At 35.6% G+C, this 24,998-nt stretch overlaps 1 protein-coding gene across 1 annotated transcript in view; it reads left to right on the top strand.

Annotated features, from left to right (window-relative positions):
* Window positions 1-20,606, top strand: part of MINAR1 (membrane integral NOTCH2 associated receptor 1) — a 37,734-nt gene extending 17,128 nt beyond the window's left edge. Inside the window, exons 2-4 of the mRNA XM_051981147.1 lie at window positions 5,290-7,639; window positions 11,121-11,375; window positions 16,429-20,606. Of these exons, the coding sequence (XP_051837107.1) occupies window positions 5,342-7,639; window positions 11,121-11,375; window positions 16,429-16,626 (2,751 nt within the window). The 5' untranslated portion in view covers window positions 5,290-5,341 and the 3' untranslated portion in view covers window positions 16,627-20,606. The remainder of the gene's footprint in view (window positions 1-5,289; window positions 7,640-11,120; window positions 11,376-16,428) is intronic.
* Window positions 20,607-24,998: the final 4,392 nt, after the last annotated feature.

The following is a 24,998-nucleotide window of genomic DNA, read 5'->3' on the forward strand; positions in this document are numbered from 1 at the left end:
ACAAGTCACATTACTTCCTTGGGCCTTGGTTCTGTTTCATGTAAAATGACAGGATTAAATTGATAGTCTCTAAGTTCATTTCTTGCTATAACATTCTTTGATTCTCTAATGTTTATTTGCTGTATCTCTCACTCATTCAGTGACATATTTGTTTTGATTGAGAGGGAATTTGTTTTCCCCCAAACTATAAATGAGAGACAAAAAGCCATCATGTATTCTTAGTGGTCCCTAGCTACATATCAGGACACAAGAAGAAATATTCTTTTCTCCTTTTTTGGAGATTGCACTACTGACCTCCACTTATTTCACCCTTGAAATAAAACTGACTAGAGTTAAACACGTGTTCTATCTTTTCCTATTATAACAAGCATGACTGCTTCATTTGTCTTTGAAACCTTAGCATTCCTTTTTAACTGGAATTAAACCCTACTATATAATACTTGCCTAGAAGGATCTCTCAAATTACTGTCTTTAAAAAAATGAAGTATTAGTATAAGAAAGGATTGTAGAAATAATCTAATTTAGCCAACCAATCAATTTACATTTAAATAAATAAAAAGCACAAATGTACAGAAGATGGAAGCAAGACGGCATTATAGAAGTTGAATAAGAAATTTTGATAAAGGCTTGAAAGAGTGTCAAGAATACTAAGATAGAATGAGCTGAAGCAGGTAAGGAAGCAAAGGTCAATAAAGTAAGTTTTTAGTATATGAGGGAGGAGGGAAGGAGAAAGAGACAGGACCTTTGCTGACCATGGGGATGGGGATAAAACAATGATAACTGACAAGAAAAAAGACAGCATTGCTGCTCAAGTCTTATTTTATATTTTCTCTGCAAAGAAAACCAACCTTTAAACTGGAAACAGCATAATAAAACTGAGTAATAGGTAGCTGATATTGAATAGAAGGAAGAATATTATGAAAGAACATGTAGTAATCTTTGATTATTAATCTAAGTTAACTAGCCCAGATGAACTACATGCTTGGATCTTGAAAAAACCAAAACAAACTAACAAAAAAACAATCGGGGATGTGATTGCTGAGTCACTGTCACTGGTATTTGAAAGTTGATAGAAAATGGGAAATCTACAAGATTGGAAAAGGATTACTGTCACAATTTCAACAAAAGGAAAGACTAGAATCTACAAAGTATGGACTAGTGAACTTGACTTCAATTCCTGGAAAAATTCTAGAGAGACAATCATTGACTTTAAAGAGCCAGCATTATTTGATCAAGGTCACATAAGATTAACTTCATTTCCTCTTCATTTTTTAATAGTATTACTTGCCAAGTAGATGGTAATTCAAGGATTGCTTGAATAAAATTGATCTAGGTTTTAGCAAAGCTTTTGACAAAGTGTCTCATACTCTTCTTGTCAAGAAGATGGAAAGATATGGAATAAACTAGGTGGATTCATAACTTCTGATGAATTTAAAAAGTATTATTAATGATTCAGGAGTAACATGGCAGATTTTCATATAGAGTAGTCTAGTTGTTTGTGTTTGGCCATGTGCAATTTAACATTTTTATCAATTATTTGGATAAAGTCATAGTTGAAATTCTCATCAAATTTGCAAATGACACAAAGCTAGTAAGGATAGGGAACACACTGGATAATAATCAGTATTCCAAAATATGCTAAAGCATTGGGTCTAAATCTAAGAAAATGAAATTCAATAGGGATAAAAATAAAATCTTGCTTTTGGGTAGAAAAAAATCAATTCCACCAAAACAAAAGCTTATATTCTTCTCCAGCCATTTTTTAGTAGCATTTGACTCTTTATGATCCCATTTGGGGTTTTCTTGGCAAAGATACTAGAGTGGTTTGTCATTTCTTTTTCCAGGTCATTTTACAGATGATGATACTGAGATTTACAGATAAGGCAAATAAGATGAAGTGACTTGTCCATGGTCACACATCTAAGGTTTCATTTTGAATTTAGGAAGATGAATTTTTCTGATTTCAGACCTAGTGCTTTATCCGATTTACAATTTACCTGCTCTAAAACAATAATCAGCCATTAATCTGATTCTGATCTGGGGTTTTAGTAAACTATAAGATTATAAATTAGCAATGTGATGTGGTAATCAACAAGACTAATGCTATCTTGAGCTGCATTTGGAGGAGCTTCCAGATATAGGGAAGTGATAATCCTACTGTACTTAATGCTCATGTATGGTGTTAGTCTTGCTCACCACAGTTGAAAAAGGACATTCATAAGCTGGAGAAGTCCAAAGGAAGAAACTCAGAGTAGTAAATGCTTTTAAGCTCATGACATTTGAGTATCAGCTGAAGGACATGGGAATGTTTATCCTAGAGGAAAGGCTCCAGTTGTACATGAAAACTGTGTTCAATTATTTAAACAGCTGTTGCTTGGAGGAGCTATTGGGGCTATTCTGTTTGATCCAAAAAGAGCAGAACTAGGGGCAAAAGTTGGGCATTTCAAAGAAACAGGTGTAGGCTTGATGTCAGAGAAAACTTTGTAGAAATTAGAGCTGTCAAAAAGTGGAATGGTTTGCCTTGATAGGTGGTGATTTCTCCCTCCTTGGAGTTGTTCATTCAAAGACTAGATGGTCATTCATATAGTATATTATCAGGATTCCTTTCTTTAGGAGTGAACCAAATGGCCTCAAAGTTCTATTTCTTCATCAAGAATATCACTCTACAACATTCTTGATAGTTGTTCATGTAGCCTTTGTCTACACAATAGTTTCACTTCTTCAAAGGGCATTCTCCTGGAATAACATTCATTATTATTACTACCATTACTAATTATAACTAACATTTTTATAGAACTTCAGATTTTACAAAAGACTCTGTTCACATTAAGCTTTTGAGCTATGTAGTAAATTTTGTTTTGGTTTGGTTTTTGTTCTTTACCAATTTTACATTTTTCAAATGAGGCTAAGGAAGTTCAGAAAGGTTAAATGACTTAATCACAATCACTCAAAATTCTTCCTTACATACAATTGAGATTTGTCTCTCTGTAACTTGGCCCTTTTGTTTTTAATTCTGTTTCCTGGATCAATATTAAGCAAATCTACCTCTTCTTTCATAAGATCAATGTCCCATAGTTGAACACAACTGAGTATTGTTTAATTCATCCAAGGCTTCTCTTTTTTCCAGTCTAAGCAGACCTGGGACTATCCCTCTTCTAACATTGTTTCCAGATTTTTAATACTTCTGGTTATCTACTCTGGAAACCCTAGTTTGTCTATGTTCCCTTTTAAAATAGCATTAGTAATATTTAATTTTTTTATTTATATAGTACATTTACATTTCATTCTCTCATCCTATCTCCTCAGTAACCTTGGGAAGTAGATCCTTTATTATCCTTATCTTACAGACAGAAAGTTAAGGCAAACAGAAGTTTAGGAATTTGTATAGGGTCACACAGCTAGTAAGTATCTGATGCTACATTTGAAGTCAGATCTTTCTGATTTCAGAACACTAGGTCTAGAATCAGAAAATCCAGTCCAATCAATCCAAATTGTAGTATTTTAGTTACAGAGTCATCTAAATGGAAAAAATATTTTAGCTGTAGTCAAACTAGAGCCAGGAAGCCTGGAGAGATAGAGGTAGAGGATATTAATTAGATATCTGAGATAGGACATCTGGAATCTTATCTTTTGGAATGCCAGAGTGGCCAGATCTCTAGAGTTCTAATTATCTCAGTACGAATGAGCAGAAAAGTGGGGGTTGCAACTAGGATATTGAGACAGAACAATTCAAGGAACTGAGACAGAACAAATTAGGGAAACTGAGGCAAGACAATTAGTGAACTGAGCTAGGACAATAGAAAGGAACTGTGGTACAACACAAGCATCCCTTAAGCACCTATTATGTACATGGCCCCTTCCTGGGGATACACTGACAAAAATGAAATAGTCCTTATCTTTGGGGGGCTTACATTCTACTTGTGGTGGAGGGGTAGAGAAAAGCTTAACATAAACAAATAGATAAGTAAATGTCAAGTAATCCTGTAGTGAAATCCTGCCTGCCTGTGGCAGGCAGAAGAGAAACCACTCAGGGGAATCAGAAGACCACCTTATGCAGTTATTTCTTATTTGGATAAATTTTAATTCCATATTTATTTCGGCCTTCATCTTCAGAGTATGTCCATTCCAATGAAAAACATTTCCTGGCAGGTTTTTACATGAAATAAAACTTAATACCAATTTAAAATGGCACTTAGAACACTGAAAGTGGATGTTGAGATGTACCTGCCTGAATTAGAATTCCTCTTCTTTCTGAGATTTACAGTGTTTCCCTGATCAATCACCCCTCCTGCTACCTACTCTTTTTCACATGATCTGTTGTCCCCTATTAGAGCTAACAATTCAAATCAATTTTAATAAAATGTTATTAAGCACTTACTATAGGCAAGGTAGTTGGATTCTAATGATACAAAATAAATAAATGAATGAAATATTACTTATTTTTCTATAGGACTCTATTTCTTATTCCATAAAATGGAGTCCAAATCATTTGCTCATTTGTGTCCCTCAGGAATCTTATTAGAGTAAATGTGTTCATATTCTATAAAATTCTTCAGGAGAAGCTATATTCAATCCCATTCAAATCAAAAAGCATTTATTAATCACTTACTATATCATGATGTAGGGCACTGTGCTATGCAGTGAGGATACAGTGATAAAAATGAAACAATCCCTGCCCTCAGGGAGCTTGCAACCTACTGAGAGTGGGAGATGGGGCGGAAATATAACTACCTACATAAGTAAATTGAAAATATATGGAGAGGTCAGGAGCATAGGTTGACAACTAATGAAATTGAATAGAATGTAGTAGAATGAAAATGAATAAGATAAAATAGAATGAGCTGAGCCTTAGAAGAACTAGGCATTCCAATATGAATGAAGAGAGTATTCCAAAAAGAGAAACCCACTGAATATCAATGTTAATTTTAAAATATTCGGCTCCCTGCTGCACTGTGGCAGATATTCATTAACTAAGTCATCTTTAAAATCAATGGCAAGTCAAGCATGAAAAATGCCTGTTCCAAATGAGGTATGACTAGTGAAAATCAAGTGTTGTCAAACGATGGGAGTCTATACTTTTTTAGGACTACCTAGATGTTTAGCAGACAATGAGAGTTATATGTCATCAATTTTGTGCTTTGATTTTTATGGTGTGCCCAACTCAGATGAGTTAGAGTAATCATTTAAACATATATTTCTGTAATGCTATGTACATAAATTCTTACTGATAATCTATGATTTGTTTGTGACTATTTGATTTTTTTTCCCCTTTGATGTTTGTCTGTATAGAACTGACCTGCAATTTTCAGTGTAGACAGTGAAAACTTAGGCAATCCAAATCATGGAGACTAACCAGGAATCATCCCTCTTCTTGGTGAAGATTTTGGAGGAGCTAGACACCAAACAGAACACAGTTTCTTACCAGGACCTTTGCAAATCATTGTGTGCTCGATTTGATTTATCTCAGCTAGCCAAGTTGAGAAGTGTGCTGTTTTATACAGCTTGTCTCGATCCAAATTTTCCAGCAACTTTATTCAAAGACAAAATGAGATGCACTGTGAACAATCAGCAATCAAAGAAAATCATGGTGGCTGCAGATATAGTAACAATATTCAACCTGATCCAAATGAATGGGGGTGCAGCAAAGGAAAAATTGCCTGCAGCACGACAGAAAGTTAGAAAGAATGAATCATTTGAATCATGCAGGTCTGACACTGAGATATGCAATGTGATAGACTGTGTGCCTCCTAACTGTGAACCAAGAGAGAGAGAATTTAGCCGAGGCTATTCAGCAAGACGATCCTCAAAGTGTAGGAAGATGGATTGCAAAGACTGCCAACAGTTTGTACCTGCTTCAGAGCCCAATTTTTTGCTGGGAGTCAATAAGGAGACAAAGAGCCGGGCAGCTTCACTTGACAGGCTGCAGGCTTTGGCATCCTATTCCATTGCAAATTCTCAACCATGTGAAATGCAGAGCACTTATTTTCCCATGAACATTGAGAATGAGTCTATATCAGATCAAGACTCTTTGCCCATGAACCCCGGGATCAAAGAAACCTTCATTTCCAATGAGGAGCCCTTTGTGGTCCAGTCCTGTGTGCAGAAGAGAAACATTTTTAAAGAAGATTTTCATAATCTGATCGCAGTGTCACCAAGCTTAGTGCCCCCTGGCAAGAAAACAGATGATGTGCTGGGGGAGCCACAGACCAGAAAAGAAACTCATAAGCCAGCTTTCTTTAATCACAGCTTTGAAATGCCATACAATAGCCAATATTTAAATCCTGTTTACTCTCCTATACCTGACAAAAGAAGGGCAAAGCATGAGAGTTTGGATGATCTCCAAGCTTCTACATATTTTGGACCCACTACTGTACTAGGGGCCCAAGAAGGGAAGAGGTGGTCAGGGAGGCCAAGTAAGCAGACTGCCTGGCCAGCAAAGAGCTGGAGTTTAAACACTGAGGAGGTTCCTGACTTTGAAAGGTCTTTTTTCAATAGGAACCCAACTGATGAAAAACCTCGATATCAGAGTTCAAGCAACCCCTCTTCTAATTTTTCAGCCCCAGACAGGCACCAGACATACCTAAATCCAAAAGATCAACAAGCAATTATCCCCACAAGCTATGCAGTGAAACAAAATGTTCACAAGCCTAAAGAGATTCCTTCTCCCATTGACATGGAGAAACACGAGCCGATCAAAAAGTTTAAAGACAAAAGCATTAATTGTACCACAGTTCAGATGAGCATTGACAAAACAAGTAGTGTGGGGACTCAAACTGACCAGCACATTCTGGAGCTCAAGAAATGTAAAGATCTGTGTTCCTCCAATCAGAGCAAGTATGGTGAAAGGCATTCAATCAAACAATCAGATGAGGATTCAGAAATTGTTAGTGATGACATCAGTGACATTTTTAGGTTTCTGGATGACATGAGCATCTGTGGTTCTACAGGAGTTATACAATCCTCTTGTTACAACAGCACTGGATCCTTATCTCAGCTGAACAAATCAGACTGTGACAGCTCACCTGAGCACAACCTGGCCAAAATTGCCAATGGAAATATTGGCAATAAGATAGACAAGGGGGTCCGATCTGAAAAGGACACTCCTGAAGATGAGTTGAAGACAAGTGTTTGCAAACTAGTGCTTAGGATTGGTGAGATAGAAAGAAAACTGGAATCTCTGTCAGGGGTCCGAGAAGAAATCTCTCAAGTTTTAGGCAAATTAAACAGATTGGATCAAAAGATACAACAGCCTGAGAAAGTCAGTGTACAAATTGATCTGAATTCCTTAACGAGTGAGGTTCCATCTGATGACAGTACCTCCCCTCAAATATTCCATCCCCATAATGGCTCACATGGAAGCAAGTTGGAAAACAGTCCAGATTGGTGTTGTTCTGATGCTAGTGGAAGTAACAGTGAAAGCCTTCGAGTCAAGGCCTTAAAAAAGAGTCTGTTTACCAGAAGGTCCTCAAGGTCACTGACTGAGGAGAATAGTGCTACCGAGTCCAAAATAGCAAGCATTTCCAATTCTCCCAGAGACTGGAGGGCAATTACTTATACCAATGAGGTTGGACTTAATGAAGAAGAGATAAAAGACAGAGGGGCTGCAGAAAATAAGGACTGGCACAGAAAATCAAAAGAGGTAATTTCAATTTAAGCTCATATAATCAATATTGTAGAAGAGCTTGGACACAAGCTATAAAATATTCTCAGCTTGTCTGAAAGTCCAGCCGTTACATATTACAAAGCATTCCTTCCCTTTTTGCCCACTGCATTTCTATCTGGATTTAGCCAATCTCTATTTGCTGAAGAAAGCTCCTTATACAGTTCAACAGAATTGAGCTGTTCTTGAAGGGGTCATTCAGTCATAACTTGTACATATTGGGTTATTGCAGGCAGAAAGTAATTTGATCCAAAAGTCACACATGGCCTGATACCCCAAACTCTGAGCTTATAAATAGCAGGTTCAATATGGGGATGTTTCCCATCCAAATCATATCTCTTTGGCTCATTTTGTGCATATCTAGAGTATCCCCTGGGAATCTCAGCTCCCTTTCTGGATCTCTCCCCAACAAATTCTGGCAAATCTCCCTGAACCCTTTTATATGCCCAGTGCAAAGAGTTGGCTCTGATTCACAATAGTCTTAGCCAACTGAATCATCCCCCCACAGAGACATAATAACAGGGTGGGGGTTGGGTGCAGGGTACAGTGGGAAGAGCACTAACTCTAGAGGCAGAAAATCTGGGTTCAGATATTGCCTCTGGTGCTATGTGACCTTGGGCAAAACATTTTGCCTTATTCTGCTTCATTTTCAAAAGCTTCTGAGGTCATCTATAGTTCTATGTCTATGATCTCTTGATTTATATGACTTTTCTAAGAGGCATAACCAAGGTCCTTATGCATACTCAAAGTCCCAATTAATAACTTAATCCCTTATGAAATTAAGTCAGAAAACAGTCATTAACTTATTAAGGATATCAAGAAAAACCCACATATAGTTGCTGCCCTCAAGCTTATATTCAAATGGTGGAGATTACATGCCCCCCCCCAAAAAAAATTGCACATGCCAGATACATACAGTGTAATTGGCTGATTACCTAAAAAAAATAAAAAATAAAAAAAGAAGAACCAAAACACTAGAACTGTGGGAGGAGGCTAAGGGAGATGGGAAAGCCTTCTATAGAAAATGAGATTTCAGTTGAGGCTTAAGGAGTATCAGAAGCTAAGTCATGGCAGGTGGCCACAGAAAAGACAGTATATCAAAAGACATCAGAGTCACTAAAGACAAATCATTTTGGCAAAAGCAAGATTTCTTTCAAGTGCCCCATTTTATTGCCACCCCACCCCACTCCCAAAAGAAAATTAAATAAAGGGAAAAGCTATTAATGAGTAAACACTTTGGGAATGCAATCATTGATTGATTATTAGATTCCATTCATGCACTGTATAGAAAGCTTTTTAAATTTTCTCCCCTAAAGCCTCCATATGTGGGCACGCTACCAAGATTCAAATTCCTCTTCTTTTCTTGATAGTAAACATTTATTCACAAAGCTATACTAACTTTTTAGTCAAAATTAATTCTTATAGAGACCCTAATAACATTAATTTTAAATATAACAGAAAGAATTACTTTGGTTGAAGTTTCAAATCTGTTGTACCTTTCTTTCAAAATGCCAGACAGTCATACCTTCACTAGCTATTTACAAGTTATTGCTCACTGATAAATGACTAAACCGAAAAAAGAGGGAAAGATATTACTGGACATAGGATCTATGGAATTTTGAAAGGCAGAATAAGGAAGGCTGGGGATTTGTGAAATGGCTCCAAAAAAAAAGAAGAGGAACATTTGGATTAGGGAGTGTTGTGAAGGGAGGGGGAAACCATAAACAATATTCATGTTATCAGAGTATAATATAATTCCAGTGGAACTTTTGAAAACTTCAGTGGAGTAGATGAGTGCAAAAGAGATCATATAAGTTTCAAGATTACAAGGAAAATTTTTAACAAAGATTGAAACAGCATAGTACTGTAGGAGTGTTGGAGTTAGAATTAGATCAAATCTTGATCTCTTACTATATGTGTGATCTTAGGTAGTCACCAACAAGCATTTATTAAAGGCTTATTAAGTATTGATCATTGTGCTAGATGTTGGAGATGCAAATATACAAAGCCAGACAGTCCCTGTAAATGAGCTTATATTATTTTTTGTATTTTAATAGGTTTTTATTGGAACTTTTTGTTTTTACATGTAGATTTTTCCCTCCCCTCCTTGAGCCTTTCTTCCTCCTCCCAAAAAACCATCTTTTAACCTTGTAAACTTTCAATGATGTTTAAAAAAAATAGAAAGAAAAATATTCAGCAAAACCATTAACACCATTGAAAAAAATCTGGCAGTCTTGTAGTAACCAGTAGTCCTTGACCTCTGCAAAGGAGTATTTTACATTCTAATGGAGATAGACAATACATACCAGAAGAAGTGATGAAAGAGATAGATATTTTAGTTAGGAAAGTCACAGGAGTAGATCCATAGTATAAGAGCATATTCTTGTCAAGAGTGATAATATGGATTTGACTTTTGTTCCCAGATCAAGAGATAGGAAGTGAGGGGTACGGGCAGGGTAGAAAGGGGTAAGTATCTAACTATTTGGCTACAAATAGTGAACTCTTTACCAAGCAAGGACTTAGCAGTCCAGATGGGAATTAGGGTACTTCTAAAGAGGAAGAGGAAAAGGAAGAAGAGTGTGGACTCCAGCAGCTCAGTAGGAAGACAGAACAACACAGAATTTCTGGAATCTGAGGATTATGAGTTTCAGAATTAACACAAGGCTATTAAATGGCAGAACCAAATGTTGTGATCCAAGGCCAATGCTATTCTTTCTATGACAATAGCATAGCCAAACTCCTCTCTCATTCTTTCTACTTTACTGTCTCTAACTTTTCCCCCTCTTTTTTTTCCTTATTCCCCTTTCTTTCTTCCCTTTCTCTATGTGTATATAGACAGACAGTATCATTTATATGTGTAAAATATATATATATAAATCTAGTTTAAATTTTTTTTTTGCTGAAACCTTGTTACATTACCACTTATTCTAATGTAGAACTTTGATGTATAACATAAAAATCAGCATCCCATAAGAGGTAGAAATTGAAAACCTCAGAAAAATCTTGTTATAAAATGATCTCACCCAGAAATGACATTATTTGTAGGCATGAACCCCAAAGATGGTATTAAAGTAAAACCCCATTCTTTATGGGTGATTGTCGACAACATTACACATTATAAATTTCACCAAAAAGAGAATAACTATTAAGTAGGAGAAGCGTGATATGTTTCCAAACTTAGGAGCTCAGTCTTACGTATGCCTTCAGTAATACTTCTTGGGCACTTTTATGAAATAAATCCATACATTTCCTGTCCCTCTTTCCCCCAGAATAGCATTGTTGTTATTGTGGTGGTGATTACTGTTACTGTTTTCCCTCTGAGGATGTGGGGGAGGGCATCCTGGATAACATAGCTTCAATCTTGAAAAGCAAAACTGTATCTCCTGAAAGTAATACATTTAAATCTCTTTCAATCATCTGTTTCCACCCTCCCTGGGAATTCCTTTGTGCCATATTCCAGGCAGACAGACAATATGAAATTCCTCAGCCCCACCGAATAGCTAAGCAGCCGAAAGATGGTTTCTTGGTGGAACAAGTCTTCAGTCCTCACCCCTACCCTTCATCACTCAAATCACACATGAAAAGCAATCCAATGTACACTGACATGAGACTGACTGAAATGGCTGAAGTCAAGCGAGTCCAGCCTTCTTGGACCATAGAAGAATACACAAGAAACTCTGGGGAAAAGGGGAAGCTGACGGCTCTGGATCTCCAGGTGAGTTTTGGGCCTATTTTCAGGAACCATCCCTTCCACACACCCACAGATACTTAGACAGACTATGTAGTTCAGAATACCGTCAAGAGCTCCTGCAGTGAGTAGTTAAGTCACCACCCTTTCATCTCACCCTAAGAACTTTGATATATTTTGACCCACAACCATGTGTTTCTAAACTTGCCCAAGACATAGAAAGAGAGAGAGGGAAAATTATATATAAAAGTGGAGTGTATTCAACCATGAAAGTGATTGTTTGACATTTGCTTAGGTAAAGATTTGTTTAAAATTTCAGCATAAGCCATGTCAAATACAGTGTCTATACTATTTGGTCTCAAATCTCAAGACAAAACTGTTTAATGAAATACAAGCTGATTTCTCCTTCCATATGTAGAACGTGGGATAAACATATTTTTGGGACCCAACATATGGATTGTGTCTCCATATGGAGCAGTTCTGAGGTAAGAGTCACCACCAGAACTCTATGTGTTCAGTCATAATTTTAGAGGCATGTTTTCCATGTACTTACAGGGCCAGTTTTCATTTGGTGGGCACCATTCCTGGCACCTCCAGTTAGTTTCACTCACTCCCCAATTGTCTTCTCTAACACATCACTGCAGGAGCAAAGGCGCAGCTATGCCCTCAAAGTACGCGATAGGCCGTGGAGCCAACGGGGCTTCATCCACAGGGAAGTGAATGAATGTCCCTGTTTAGTTGCAGACACTGGAATGGAAGCAACAAAGGCTCGCACTGGGTTTTAGAGACCCAGCCTTTAAGGTTGGTTTCACAAGGCCCACGTAAAATTTAAAGCTTTAAATGTGTTGTGAACTAAAACTTAGAGGGTTTATCCATTCACTCTGTAAACATTTGTTAAGCATCTCCTTTGTGTAAGGTGGAAGGCAACACCTGTAGTGAAAGATTGGCTTTAGAGTAAAAATTGTAGGTATAATTCCCATCCACTGACTCTGTGAAATCACTTAGCTCTTCTGAGCTCAGACAACTCTCTGAGGCTAGGTTTTACAGATGAGCTGTCAGTCTGCATCAGTGATGAGCATTTCCACACCAGGACATCTCAAGTTTCATGAAATTTTAGGTCCATTGTCAAAAAAATGAAATGTTGGGTATTATTTTAGGTAATATGGAATTTACAAAAAGCAATTGGCCACAATTTCTGCCAACTGCAAGTTTATGGCTCAGCCAAACTTTCCCCATAATGTAGAGAGTGTAGTAATGCTAACTATAAATATTAAATTATTTAAACAACTGATAAAAGTATTTATTAAGTTCAGAAGTAGAAAAGTAAGGGTAAGGGATCATGTATCATTTATTTTTGATATTGCCTCTCTTCTCCTCCCTCCCCACTCAATGACTCATTCAGTGTTTTGTAAGCAGATGGTGCTTAATAAATGTTTGTTTATTAGTTGAGTTAGATAATAAGTAAGGCTCAGATGACATATTAAAATTGATTTTTCCATTAAATCAAATATATTTCAAAACCTCTTTTTACAGTCTAAATACTATGCAGTTTTGTATTTCTTGTCAGTTCTCTGTATATTGTGTCCCACATGTATATGTCATATTCCATCATCTTTCTAGTTGACCCTTCATGTGAGCATGCCAAGGTTTTGGACTAGGTAAGAATTGCATTTTTTGATAGGTTTCTTATACTATCTTTACTATATTATAGCATACCATGCCATACCATACCATACTATATACCTTACCATACTATACTATACTACCTTTACTATAACTTTACTATTTTAGAACGTCTTTTGGCACAATTGTAGTCAGGTCCCTGAACTTTACCCCTAAGTCAACAAAGCTGGATTCTACTCCTGGATATGTCTCTCACTAAATCTGAGACCTTGGGCAAAACATTTGGTGTGTGTGGGCCTTGGGCTTCTTAACTATAATGTGAAGAAGAGCACCTGATGACTTTTGAAGTCCCTTCTAGTTTTAGAATCGTATCTTTCTACATCTCCTAAGCATTAGGAAGAATAAAGAAGAATGAAAAATTGAATGAGTATTAATAGTATATCCAATTATAGCACAGAAGGGGGTAAACCACCAGTATATAGTTTCCAAGATGCTTTACATGCACTTTTTTATTTGGTCTTCAAATAAGCACTGAGATAAAGAGAGCAAGTATTTATTCTGATTTTAGAGATGAAGAGACAGCAAAAACTCTAAATATAGTTGTATCTATTTCATTAACATAAATAATATGCTGTGATGATGATGCTGGTGGTGATATTAATGAAGCATGTCAGCTTACCATGAAATTGTGAATATTTCTTAGTGTGTGCCAAAGTGTAGACCCTCCTTTCATTTGGCATATATAGACATCAGCTGAGTTATTTTTGCTTACATCACTTGAAAAACTTTTCATTAGATATGTACATTGTATGTAATTCTATCCTACAGTTATTTTAGTCATATTCTTTGATTGATGTTACATTTCCGAGGTATCATGTGCAACTTTTGACCTGGGTCTTCCAGGATTATGTCTTAACCCTAAGAAATTATTAGAAAGGAATTTCAGTTGTACTAGAAAGTGAATATCAGAGAGGTATTAGGTAGTATCTCTCTGTGCTTTAAAATCTAGAAGGGAAAATGAACAATTAAGTAATCAAATGCAGTTTTTCTTACATATTCTATGAGAATATAGTCAGATGGCATTGAAATTCAACTCTGGTTAACCAATGACAAAATACTTCCAGGATTAAAGATACAAGACAGCAGGATTTAAAGATGGAAGAGACCTTAGAAGCCCTCAAGTACAAGCCGCAACCCTGGTTCAGGGATGAGAAAATAAAAATGCAGAGCAGGCAAATGACTTTCTCAAAAGTCTAACCAAACTCTTAAGGGACTAAATTGGGATTCAAGCCCAGTTCCTCAGTTCCTTTGACTCTAAATTCAATGTTCTCTTTCTCCTGTATCATGCTCTTTTCGAGCATTAAAGATGACCATGATGTCATTTATAATAAATCATTCCATTTTCATTTTTCTCCATAATTTCCATTTCTCACTTAGACAAAACCTTAGGTGTCCTGTATGTTTCAGCATGGACAATCATATGTCCATATAAAAGATAAATGATGCATGCTTATCAGCAGGACTAATACTTACTACTGATATCTTTTCCTCTGTTGGTTTCTTTAGAGAGTAGAAAAAGCCAAAGTCCCAACAATCCCAACTTGGTCTTTCCCATTTTCCATTATTCAAGCACTTGAATCTAGTGTTTGAGTCACCCCCTGGCCAGCACTGACACTAAATTTCAGTTATCCAAGACTTCCATTAGAGCCAGAGAGCTTATTAAAGCTGGGTATGGGACAATGTTGATTTCTTCCTTCACCACAGCCCTATTTACAGATTTTCTGAGTAGTGAAGATCTGCTATCTTTTTGACATATGATCTATCGAGGAGCTAGTTTCTTATAGCTTTAAGGTAATGAAGTTAGACATCAACTTCACTTGCCTTAAATGGAAAGAAAGAGGGGATGTAATGGGACAGTAGCAGCTCCATAGCTCCAAATGATACCTTTTGAATTGTATATTAGCCAAGCTACTGGCAATTAGATATAGCAATGGGTGAGGGTGGGAAAGTAGGAGGAGTCATTTGGGCAAAACATTTTTTATGGATAATACAACACTGACATCCAAAGACTGTTGAAAGATGGTCATTGAGAAGCATCCTGTTTCAGAGTAATATTTTCTTTGATCATTCAGGAATGTGTGAGACTCTAATGTTCCTCTGTTATTGAGCATTAAAAAATTAAATAAAAATAAAGCGATAGCTATACTGATGTTTTCTTTCAAATACAGTAATGAATAACCCCTACCAGTTCCAACAAATGGAAATTTTGGCTTCTGGGCTTTAGTTGAACATCAATTAAAAATGTATAAAGGAACTGCTTATATTTGACTTTCATATATCTTAGAACTGTTTTCATGCAATTAGGAAACTTCCCTGCTGTGTGTCAAAGTTCTTCATGGTTCAGATTGTCCATGTGAAGTGGAATGCATAGGCAATATAAAAAAAATGAGATGCCTCCTTAAGATGTTTCATTAATCTCGATGAAACCAAGAGGCCTGATGCAATTGATACTTCCTGTTGAGGGAAGATAAAAGGAATTTTTAATCATAACTAAGATCAGAGTAGAAGGGAAAATTCCTAGGTTAATCTGTGAGTGCAGAGTTTTCTAAATAGCCATTCAAACAAATGATATTACCATGACTTTGTAATTGTATATAGGTTTACCTACATAAAAGCACAATGTAGTCAAGAGTTCTGGAGCATCATAAGATCTAGGTTCTCTAGTGCTGGCTCTGCCAGTAACTTACTGTAGGACTTTGACTTTATGAGCCTGTTGGCTCATTACAAAAATGAGAATTTGAGACTACATGATTATCTCTCAGGTACCTTCCAGCACTAAAATTCTAAATTCACTTGAATTGCTCAGGTAGATTTTTTTGTTTGTTTTTTTTAGCATTTTAAAAAGAGGGACCTTTGAGTTTTCAAGAGAAAGGTTTCCTAATAGTTTAGTATGGGACTGTCCTTGTAGTGATTATAATTACAAGGTTGTTGGTCTAAAGATTATTTTCTTGTTTCTTCTCAGTACTTTCAATGGGCATGTCCCTGGTGTGAAAATCTTCCCAATATATTATATCAGTAGGAATAGTAGCTGAAGATGGTACTGATAATTATATGTAGTAGATTTGTACTTCACAATATTTCACTTGCTCGCAGATTGTATTTTCTTTTTTTATTTTATTTTCTTTGTTTCAGAAAATTCAAGACATTTGTGGTAGAGGGATGAGAGGTATATACACTTTGCAAGGCTGTAGTGAATAGATCTAACAGTCATTTTGTAACTGAGTGGCTGAGGGAGGGGGCAATGTTGACTTGCTTAATGTTAGTAGTGGCTAGTTGCAAAACTAACATTAAAAGTACTAGGACTGACAGATGCCAACATGTGTTGTTTAATTTGTTTTTTAAGCAATTCTAAGTATTTATATATTTTTTGTTTGTTTTTTGTCCCTTTCACTTTTAGACTCAAGAATCTTTAAATCCAAATAATTTAGAATACTGGATGGAAGATATTTATACTCCAGGCTATGATTCATTGTTAAAACGTAAAGAGGCTGAGTTCCGAAGAGCAAAGGTGTGCAAGATTGCTGCCTTGATTACAGCAGCTGCTTGCACTGTCATCTTGGTCATTGTTGTGCCCATTTGTACAATGAAGTCATGACTCCATAAAGAGGACCAAGAATACTGGACTGTTAACTGTACATAATTCCAGATATCTTCTCTTGTATTTTCACATCTTGTGGCAATATAATAACAATTTATTGGAATGAATGTAATATCATGGTGGTTATTCTGTAAATGATAAAGATAATTTTCAAGAAAGTCTACTTTTAGAAAGAAATGCACTATTCAAGTCAACTCAATCAAAATTTTTATGCATTTTTAGAAGTGTAATATTTTTCCTACCAAAATAATACATTTTAGCAGTGAAATTAATAGAATTCCAAGCAAAAAAAAAAAAGGAATGAAAGAAAGAAAAGAAAGCATGCATTTGCCTCTTGTGACATTTTTTATGAAAGTAGGCAGTGGCAATTGTATTATAATGAAGATATTTGATACTTGTCTCCTTGGAGCAGCCAAGCTAAGAGATATTAAATTGTAAAGAAATATGAATGTATTATATTTTTACTTAGTCATATATACATTTATTGTCCAGTAGAAGCAGGTTGTATATTTCCTTATTAAAATTCCTAAAGGGCTCTTGATTATTCATTCTTGCCCTTCTCCCTTCATTACAATCCATGTGCAAGTTCTTTCCCACTTGGCAGTTCTCCATTTTATTACACTGTGTACCCCCTCTTGCTTCTGCTCATTATTGACTTGTGAAAAGGAAGAATAGGTCAATTCTATTAGGATCTGGCAGGAAAATTTGCTCTGGAAACTTACTTGACTAAAGCATAGAGTATTGTAGACTGAAATCAACCCCCAACACACCCCGACACCCACACACACATACATACACACACACACACACACACACACACACACTTTCAAAAATTATGTTTAATAATATCTCAAATACTTTCATGTAAAAAGTTACTTTTGAAAATCATGGATACTAAAGGGTGAAATTCCTTTCTTTGCAGGGGCAATGAGCATCAATCTCAGTAATATTTCTCCTACTTGGATTCCTCGTCCTGTTTTCCTAGAGACACTGAAACATGTCTTTCTGCCTCACAGGATAGAGATAACAGTTTACTTCTTATATTTTCACTACATAATATTTTGTAAACCACATTATAAAAACCATCTATTTCTAATTGCTATCATTTTTTTTCAATGCTTGCCTAATGGTATATTTCCATAACTGGTTACTGAGATATTTTTTTCCCCTCTTCTTCTTCTAATTTCTGGAGATATACTTAAAATGTTTTGTATTTTCTGATAATTTAATCGAAAAATATCATAACTCTGGTATACAGAAAGTTCCCAATAGTATTTTCTTTCTTATAATTTGGTGAATAATTTAGCAATCTTACTGAAAAATCTAATTTCAAGTTATTGGTTAAAAGGAAACAAAGGCTGACAAGTTTTTTAAAGTGATCCTTTCCAACCACAATGGATAATTACAATTTTTTATTGTTGTTGTTGGACAAGGATTGCCTATTTTTGTATGAATAGGAATCTAAACATTCATAAAAACTCCAAAATAGTTATATGTAATTTCATGTGCTTAATTGCATATCTTGGATATGCCTTAGATAGGGTAGGAAGGTGCTCAGTAAATATTAAATCAATCTATTAGCATTTTAGTGCTGGCTAATTTAATACATGATTGAACTTTAGTTTAAGAAATAGCCTTATTAATTCTGTTTGCAAAGTCATATCCATGGACTTTCATTTAGGATACTGAAATCTTCATATGTGAAGATATGGATTTGTGGATTGAAACTAAAAAGGTTAAAATTCTGCTTATAGATAAAAATTGACTATTTAAAAAAAATGCATCTCATCAGTGTCTGAGAGTTGGAGTATTTTAATCTGAACTGAACACAATGAACATTTTTGTCTTCCAACCAAGGAGATCACTGTATTAGCTCCTATTGAGATGCAAAAATGGAAGTAAACAATCAGGTGTGATTTCCCAGACCCCTCTTCACTCAGCTTTTAGCCTCAGTCCCACAAGTCTCTCCTTCCAAAGTGAAGCCAGCATGAAGTCAAGAATAACAACTATATTCTTGTTCTATGGCTTCCAAAAGAGTTGGACAGATTATACCTATATGCCAGGACCATTTTTAAATCTCCTTATCCTCTCTTTAGTAAGATCAACAGAAAAGATGCTATCACTTCTTTCTAGAAATTCAGCTCTTTTTTGCCCCCCTCTTTGGGGATGCCTGAAACATATACACACAGAGCAATGTGGCTCTATGTCTCATATTTAAAGGCATAAAAGCCTGTAAGAACATGTGCCTTCTCATGTGTGTTTGCCATGAGAGAAGCAGAGAAAACTAGACTGATTCTTTACTTCCAATACAACTTCTCAAAACAAAATCCAGCCTCGTTGATAAATAATAGGTGATTCCATAGCTATTAGTACCTCTATAATAATAGATTTAGAGCAAAAGGGGACCATAGAAACCATCATTTTGTCAGTGACAAAAATGAGGCTTGGAGAAGACCTGAGTTGTTCAAGGCCATTTAATAAATCTCACTTTGAGATTTGTGGGGATTTGAATCCAGATTCTATGACTCCAAACTCAGCACATTTTTCACTGATTCACAACATAAGGGTCAGTGGTTTAGAAGAACCATAATGATAAGAAGGGCTTCCATAGAGCACAGAGCCCTTTGGGATCATATTAGATCAACCTGACAAATATCACCATAGCAAATGTTTTTTTATTAGGAAGTCATTATGGTCAGAAGTACATGCTAATCTTAGTGATTATGAAGATAGCCCTGTATATGTAAGCAGTGGGTTCTGGGGAGATGCTCTGGTCTTTCCTCAGACACAGAGTTTTCTCCTAGCACCACATTTCTTGGCTTGTGAGCTCTCCCAGGTTCTCTACATTCCTTCATTTGCAGGGGAGTGAGGCCAGGACTCTTTAGTCCTGTACAACATTGCTGAAGCCCATCAAGCATCTCTGAACTGGGGTATTTCCCTAAGTGGCTATTCAGCAAGTTGCTGTGGTGTTTCATGTCTTCTTTGCTATCCTTGTGTAGCAGGCACTGTACTCTCTGACATTTTTCTAAGTGATACAGTTAGTACACTGTGCCTGAAGATTGATATCCTCATAGAAAAATTCACGTAATTCCAACCTCTCTCAATATTGGGTCACCTTTTTTGGATGTATGTGTTGTGTTTTAAATAAATATTCAGATACAATTATGAGAAATATATGCTAAAATAAGTTATTCTTAGCCAACGATTAAATTCATAATCATTTCATCTTTCTTTGTAGATCTGTTTGGTTTCAGCTGTATTTTGAACACAGCCTTGCAGATAAGTAAAAAATATTACCAACTCACAATTTAAAAAAAAATTTGTCAAAACTTTTACTTACACTCTCCTTTATTAAGACTATACAGTCTGTATAATAGGTGTAATAAATGAAATTGGCATTTTTCCCTACTAGGTGGTCATAAATTATTAGTAATTCAAGGCATGCTGCTATATGACTTTCTGCAAGGCTAGTTTAATAGACATGCTTCACTTCTTAACCTACATGTCTCATGACTTACCTGTAGCAGACTCCAACAAGCAAGGATTCTGTTAAGTGGTGCAATAATTCATGAATATGTTTGACACACAGTAGGTTCATTGTGAACAAAAGCAACCTACAAGAATATTGTGGTCAATCTTGTGAACTAATTACCAAACCAGTATATACTGTATATTGTACTATGGAAACTTGTATAAAATGGAAAAGATATTGGTGATCTTTGGTGTGATTGTGGGGGGGGGGGGAAGAAATGTTATTAGACAATATTTAATATTTAAGTAATAATGAAAATGCAATGAACTGTTTTTTTTTCTTATGCCTTATAAACAACCTGATATATAAAGAATAAAATGAACTTTTAAGAATGAGTATTATTAAGGAATGTACATCCTTTGGGAAGCAAGGACTGTCTTTTATATGTCCTAAACAGCACTAGGCACACTCTCAGTGCTTAATAAATATTATATAATACCAATAACTGAGTATGTTTTAAGATTTTTTTTCTTTCCAAATGGTGAGCATAAAAATTTGCTAATATATAATGGTTGGTTTCAAGTTATTGCGTAAATTTTGCCTCTCCAAATAAAAGAGCAAATAAACTTGAAAATTGCAAACATTTTTTAGTGAGAAATTAATACACATAAATTATATTCTTTTATAACTTTATTTTTCCCAGGGGCAAAAAGACATTCTCTTTGTTAAAAATAAATAATACATATGGTTTTGTCAAGAATATGACCAAAATCTTTGCTTTTGAAATAATAAGGTAGAATATGATAAAAATAGAATTAACTTTGCCTTGACTTCCCAAGTAACAACTCAACAGAATTAAAATCTCAGCTCTAACCATTAAAGAGAAGTTATTGCTTTGCAAATTAACCTTTGCACGGCATAAAAGATGGGTAACATTTTGTCATCAGGACAATGAGAGCAATAATTATAAAGGCTCTCACTATAGGTTACAGAGACACAAAACAAAGGTATATCTTGATTTTGTAAGAAATTTTCATTAATTTAGACCTCACTGATACAGAATTACAATTTTGGCCTTACTGAATTTTGCCTTTGTAATTTTTGCAAAATTTTACTAAGAAAACATGTAGGAAAAAAAAAGAAGTAAATACACAAAACAAGATTTTAGGTTAGGTGATTGCCATATAATTTTCCAATCAATGTTTTCATTGATGTAGGCCATATCTGGTGTGGAAACTGTTTTCACTGCTATTTGCAATTTAATTTTAAGTAGAGTTTCTTGGAAGCATTGAGAAGACATGTGACTAGCTTAATGTTCAATTGCCTTCATGTGGTCTATTTTCCAATTGATCTATGTGGCTGTCTATTCCCTATACATGAGAGGTTACTCTCCATATTCATGTTCACACCCCTGTCTTTATACCTGGAATGCACTCCTTCCTCATTTCTACCTCATAGAGTTTCTAATTTTATTCAGAGCTCAAACAAATCGAGTGCCACCTGTATAGAAAATTTATTATCACTCCACTCCCTGGCAAGTTTTATTCCTCCTCCCTCTCAAAAAAAAATCATCTTGTCTGTATTTTTGCATTTTATTTACATGTGGTTTCCTGAGATAATGTCAAGTTACTGAAGAAAGGAAGTGCTTTGTTTCTGTCTATATAGTCCTAGAACCAAGGGCAGTACCTATCATAAATAGGTACTTAATAAATGTTTATTGAATGAATGAATGGGCTTCTGATGCCAGGGCCAGTTCCTATAAATTTTGCCATACTACCTCTTCTTATTTAAGAAAATAAAAATTTTGGAAATATACTAAACATTAATCTTTTAGATTCTAGGAGTGGAAAAGCCTTTACAAATAATTGAATCTAATCCCCTCATTTTATGGATCAAAAAAAATGAGATTCAGAAAGGCAATATAACCACTACACATTTTTTTTCCTAATCTAATGTATGCCCTCTGAGGCTCATCACTTGACAACATTTTGATAATCCACTTCAAATTACTAAATGAACTCAAAAGGAAAAAGTTGCATTTCTTTTCAAAGTGTGCTATAATTTGATTAAGCCCAAAACTTAGGGAAGTTTTTTCACAGTAATTCAAAATATCTAAAAATTTGAACATGCTTGTGATTTAATTTGCATTTGGATAATTCCACCTTTTGATTTAATTTTTTAAATAAGTTAAAAACAAAGAACAAAACAGTAGTCTGAATAACTTGATTTCATGATTTTGCCAAAAAGATAGCAATACTACAAGACAGTAATAAAATACAATCAGCAGCAAGGTGGGAAAAACATCAAAGATATCTCATAAAAAGACCCTATTTCAGATCTTTGGAATTCCATAAGTAGGGCCTTTTGAAGTCTTCAAATTAGTTTCAACTGAGAGCAACCACATCTTTAGAAAATTCCTGAAAGATTCATTAAAGGGGTAACATAAATGTATTGTTAGGAATCAACTGTACAGTCAGAGTTAATTGCAAATCAGTTTCCTTCTATTTGCAAAGCAATGCATTTAACAAATTGCTTAGTGGGTCACCCATTAATAGCAGAAATATAAATGGCATTCCACTGACTGCCAATGGTTATTTTGCACCTATTGTACAAATCCAATCACACTAAGGGATTAAAACTAATGCAATACTACTTTTATTAACAGGCTTACAATACATTATATGGAGGCATTAGAAATAGCTGGGAGTCAGCATTTTAGGTATAAAGCTGGAAGAGACATCAAAAGTCACCCAAACCAAATCCTTCATTTGATAGATGATGAAACTAAGGGCCTGAGATAGGAAGGCTTACTTGCTCAAGACTTGCTCAAGACTACTCAGGTGGTAAGGGATGTTTTGCATTTCAGAGCATGATATTTTTCTAGAGGAAAAGAATTTCAGCATTTGCTCCATAGAAGTTACTGTATTCCTAATTCAGTTAGGACCTTATTTCACTAGCTAGCATTGATTTTTATGTTCTTGCTTATCTACTTGGTTGTAGCTTTATTTCTAATCATGTAACAGGGTGTATGGGATCTGATGTAAAGGTGTTGTTCATGGTTGCTCATCTATCTTTGGTGTCTACTTTTCACCCAGCTCTCACCTATGGCTCCAAGAAGCTGTAGTATGTGCAGCAGCCACATCCTGATATACTATGTTAGCAAACAGGCTAACGCATTTTGAGGGTAATTAATGCCTTCAAACCCAAGAGTGAGGTAGGGATGTACTCATCCCAAGCATGGGAAGAGGTAGGTGAGAAGAATTTGTTCCAATGGCTTGAAGCAGGTACTGTAAAGAACTTGCTCATAAATTGAAGATGTCAAGGTCATCTTTGTCTTGCCATTAGATTTCCATGATTTAGGAAGACAGAGTAAGGCTGACAACTTTGTGCAACTCTTCCTCACTTAAATTCAATACACATATAAGTCAAGACTTCACTCTATGAGGTCACTGGTTCTCTTCAAAAATGAAGGACAAAACCAAAATGATGTAGGAAAATCAGCAAAGGATTTGGGAGTCAGATGATGGGTTTAAATTCCAAATTAAGTAAATTATTTCACCTCTCTGGTTTTCCCTTTCCCTATTTATAAAATTAGGGGATTCAATTAGTGAATTAAGTTCCTTTATAATGAAAATCATATGCTCCTTTTGAATTTATTTCCTATTTCTAAACTTTCTTCCTTCAATGTTATATTGCCCTGTTGACATATTCTTTCCTAGTATAGTATCCTCCTGATTTGTTGATCTCCTATCTCCCATGAATTCTGATGTACAAGCTTGTGCTGCTGCCTGCTTGCCTCTCCCATTATTGACTTCCCATAACCAAAATTGATTCATTTTCCTTCAGTCTACATTTTTTATTTCCCACAATGCCTCTTCCTTACTAGTTCAGTCATCCTGCCCTCTTGGCAGCAGAATACATTTGACTCTCCTTGTCTCCATCAAACCAGTAGCTACTGATTGTACTGATGAGTCATCCCTATTCTATTTCTCTCCTCCCCAAGCCATCAATTCTCTAAGCATTTATGAGACTGAGATATGATAAAGTAGTACTAACCTTGAGTTCACATATAATGTCTGGCATTTTAGAGTTTTTAGAAAGGGTCATCTTGTTCGACTCTCTTAATTTGCAAATAAAGAAACTGAAGTCCAGAGAAGTTAAATATCCTCCCAAAGGCCATAAGTGGCGTAGCCAGAGTTGGAACACATCTTCTGACTCCAAATAGAACATAATTTTCTTTGTATTAAAGTTGTCTTTCTCATTTAAAATGCCATTGTGAAGAATTAATCAATCAAATATATAATACTCTTACAAAGTGCCTAACATTTTTCTAGGTATCTTAGAAAGTACTGATGAGAAAGGTCCTTTCTTTTCCAAGTATAAAATGTGTAATTGGGAGAGATAGAGTAGATGTATATGACTACGACACCATCAACCATAATGACAACAACCATTTATTAAGTGCCTATCATATACCAGGAATGGCACCAACTCCTGGGGATAATAATAGTAATAACCATCATTTATTTGAAGGTCTGCAAAGTGCTTTACAAATATCTTTTTTATCCTCACAACGAGGTGGGTGTTATTATTCCCTTTTCACAAATGAGAAAACTGTAATAATCAGAGGTTAAAGGGCTTGCACAGAGTTACACAGCTGACAAATGTTTGAGACTGGATTTAAATTCAAATCTTCCTGATTGCAGATCCAGCACTCAATCCACTGTGCCACCTAAATTGCCTACAAAGAAAGGCAAAACATGGATCTGGCTCTCAAGAAACTCATAATCTAGTGAATTCAAAATAAGATTACCTCTCTCCAAGGAGAGTGTTCTTATGCAAATGTTAATGGGAGAAAAGGAAGGAATGGATTATATCAGTGATATATTGTCAAAAA

Source organism: Antechinus flavipes, chromosome 2 (genome assembly GCF_016432865.1).
Source record: "Antechinus flavipes isolate AdamAnt ecotype Samford, QLD, Australia chromosome 2, AdamAnt_v2, whole genome shotgun sequence".
NCBI lineage: Eukaryota > Metazoa > Chordata > Mammalia > Dasyuromorphia > Dasyuridae > Antechinus > Antechinus flavipes.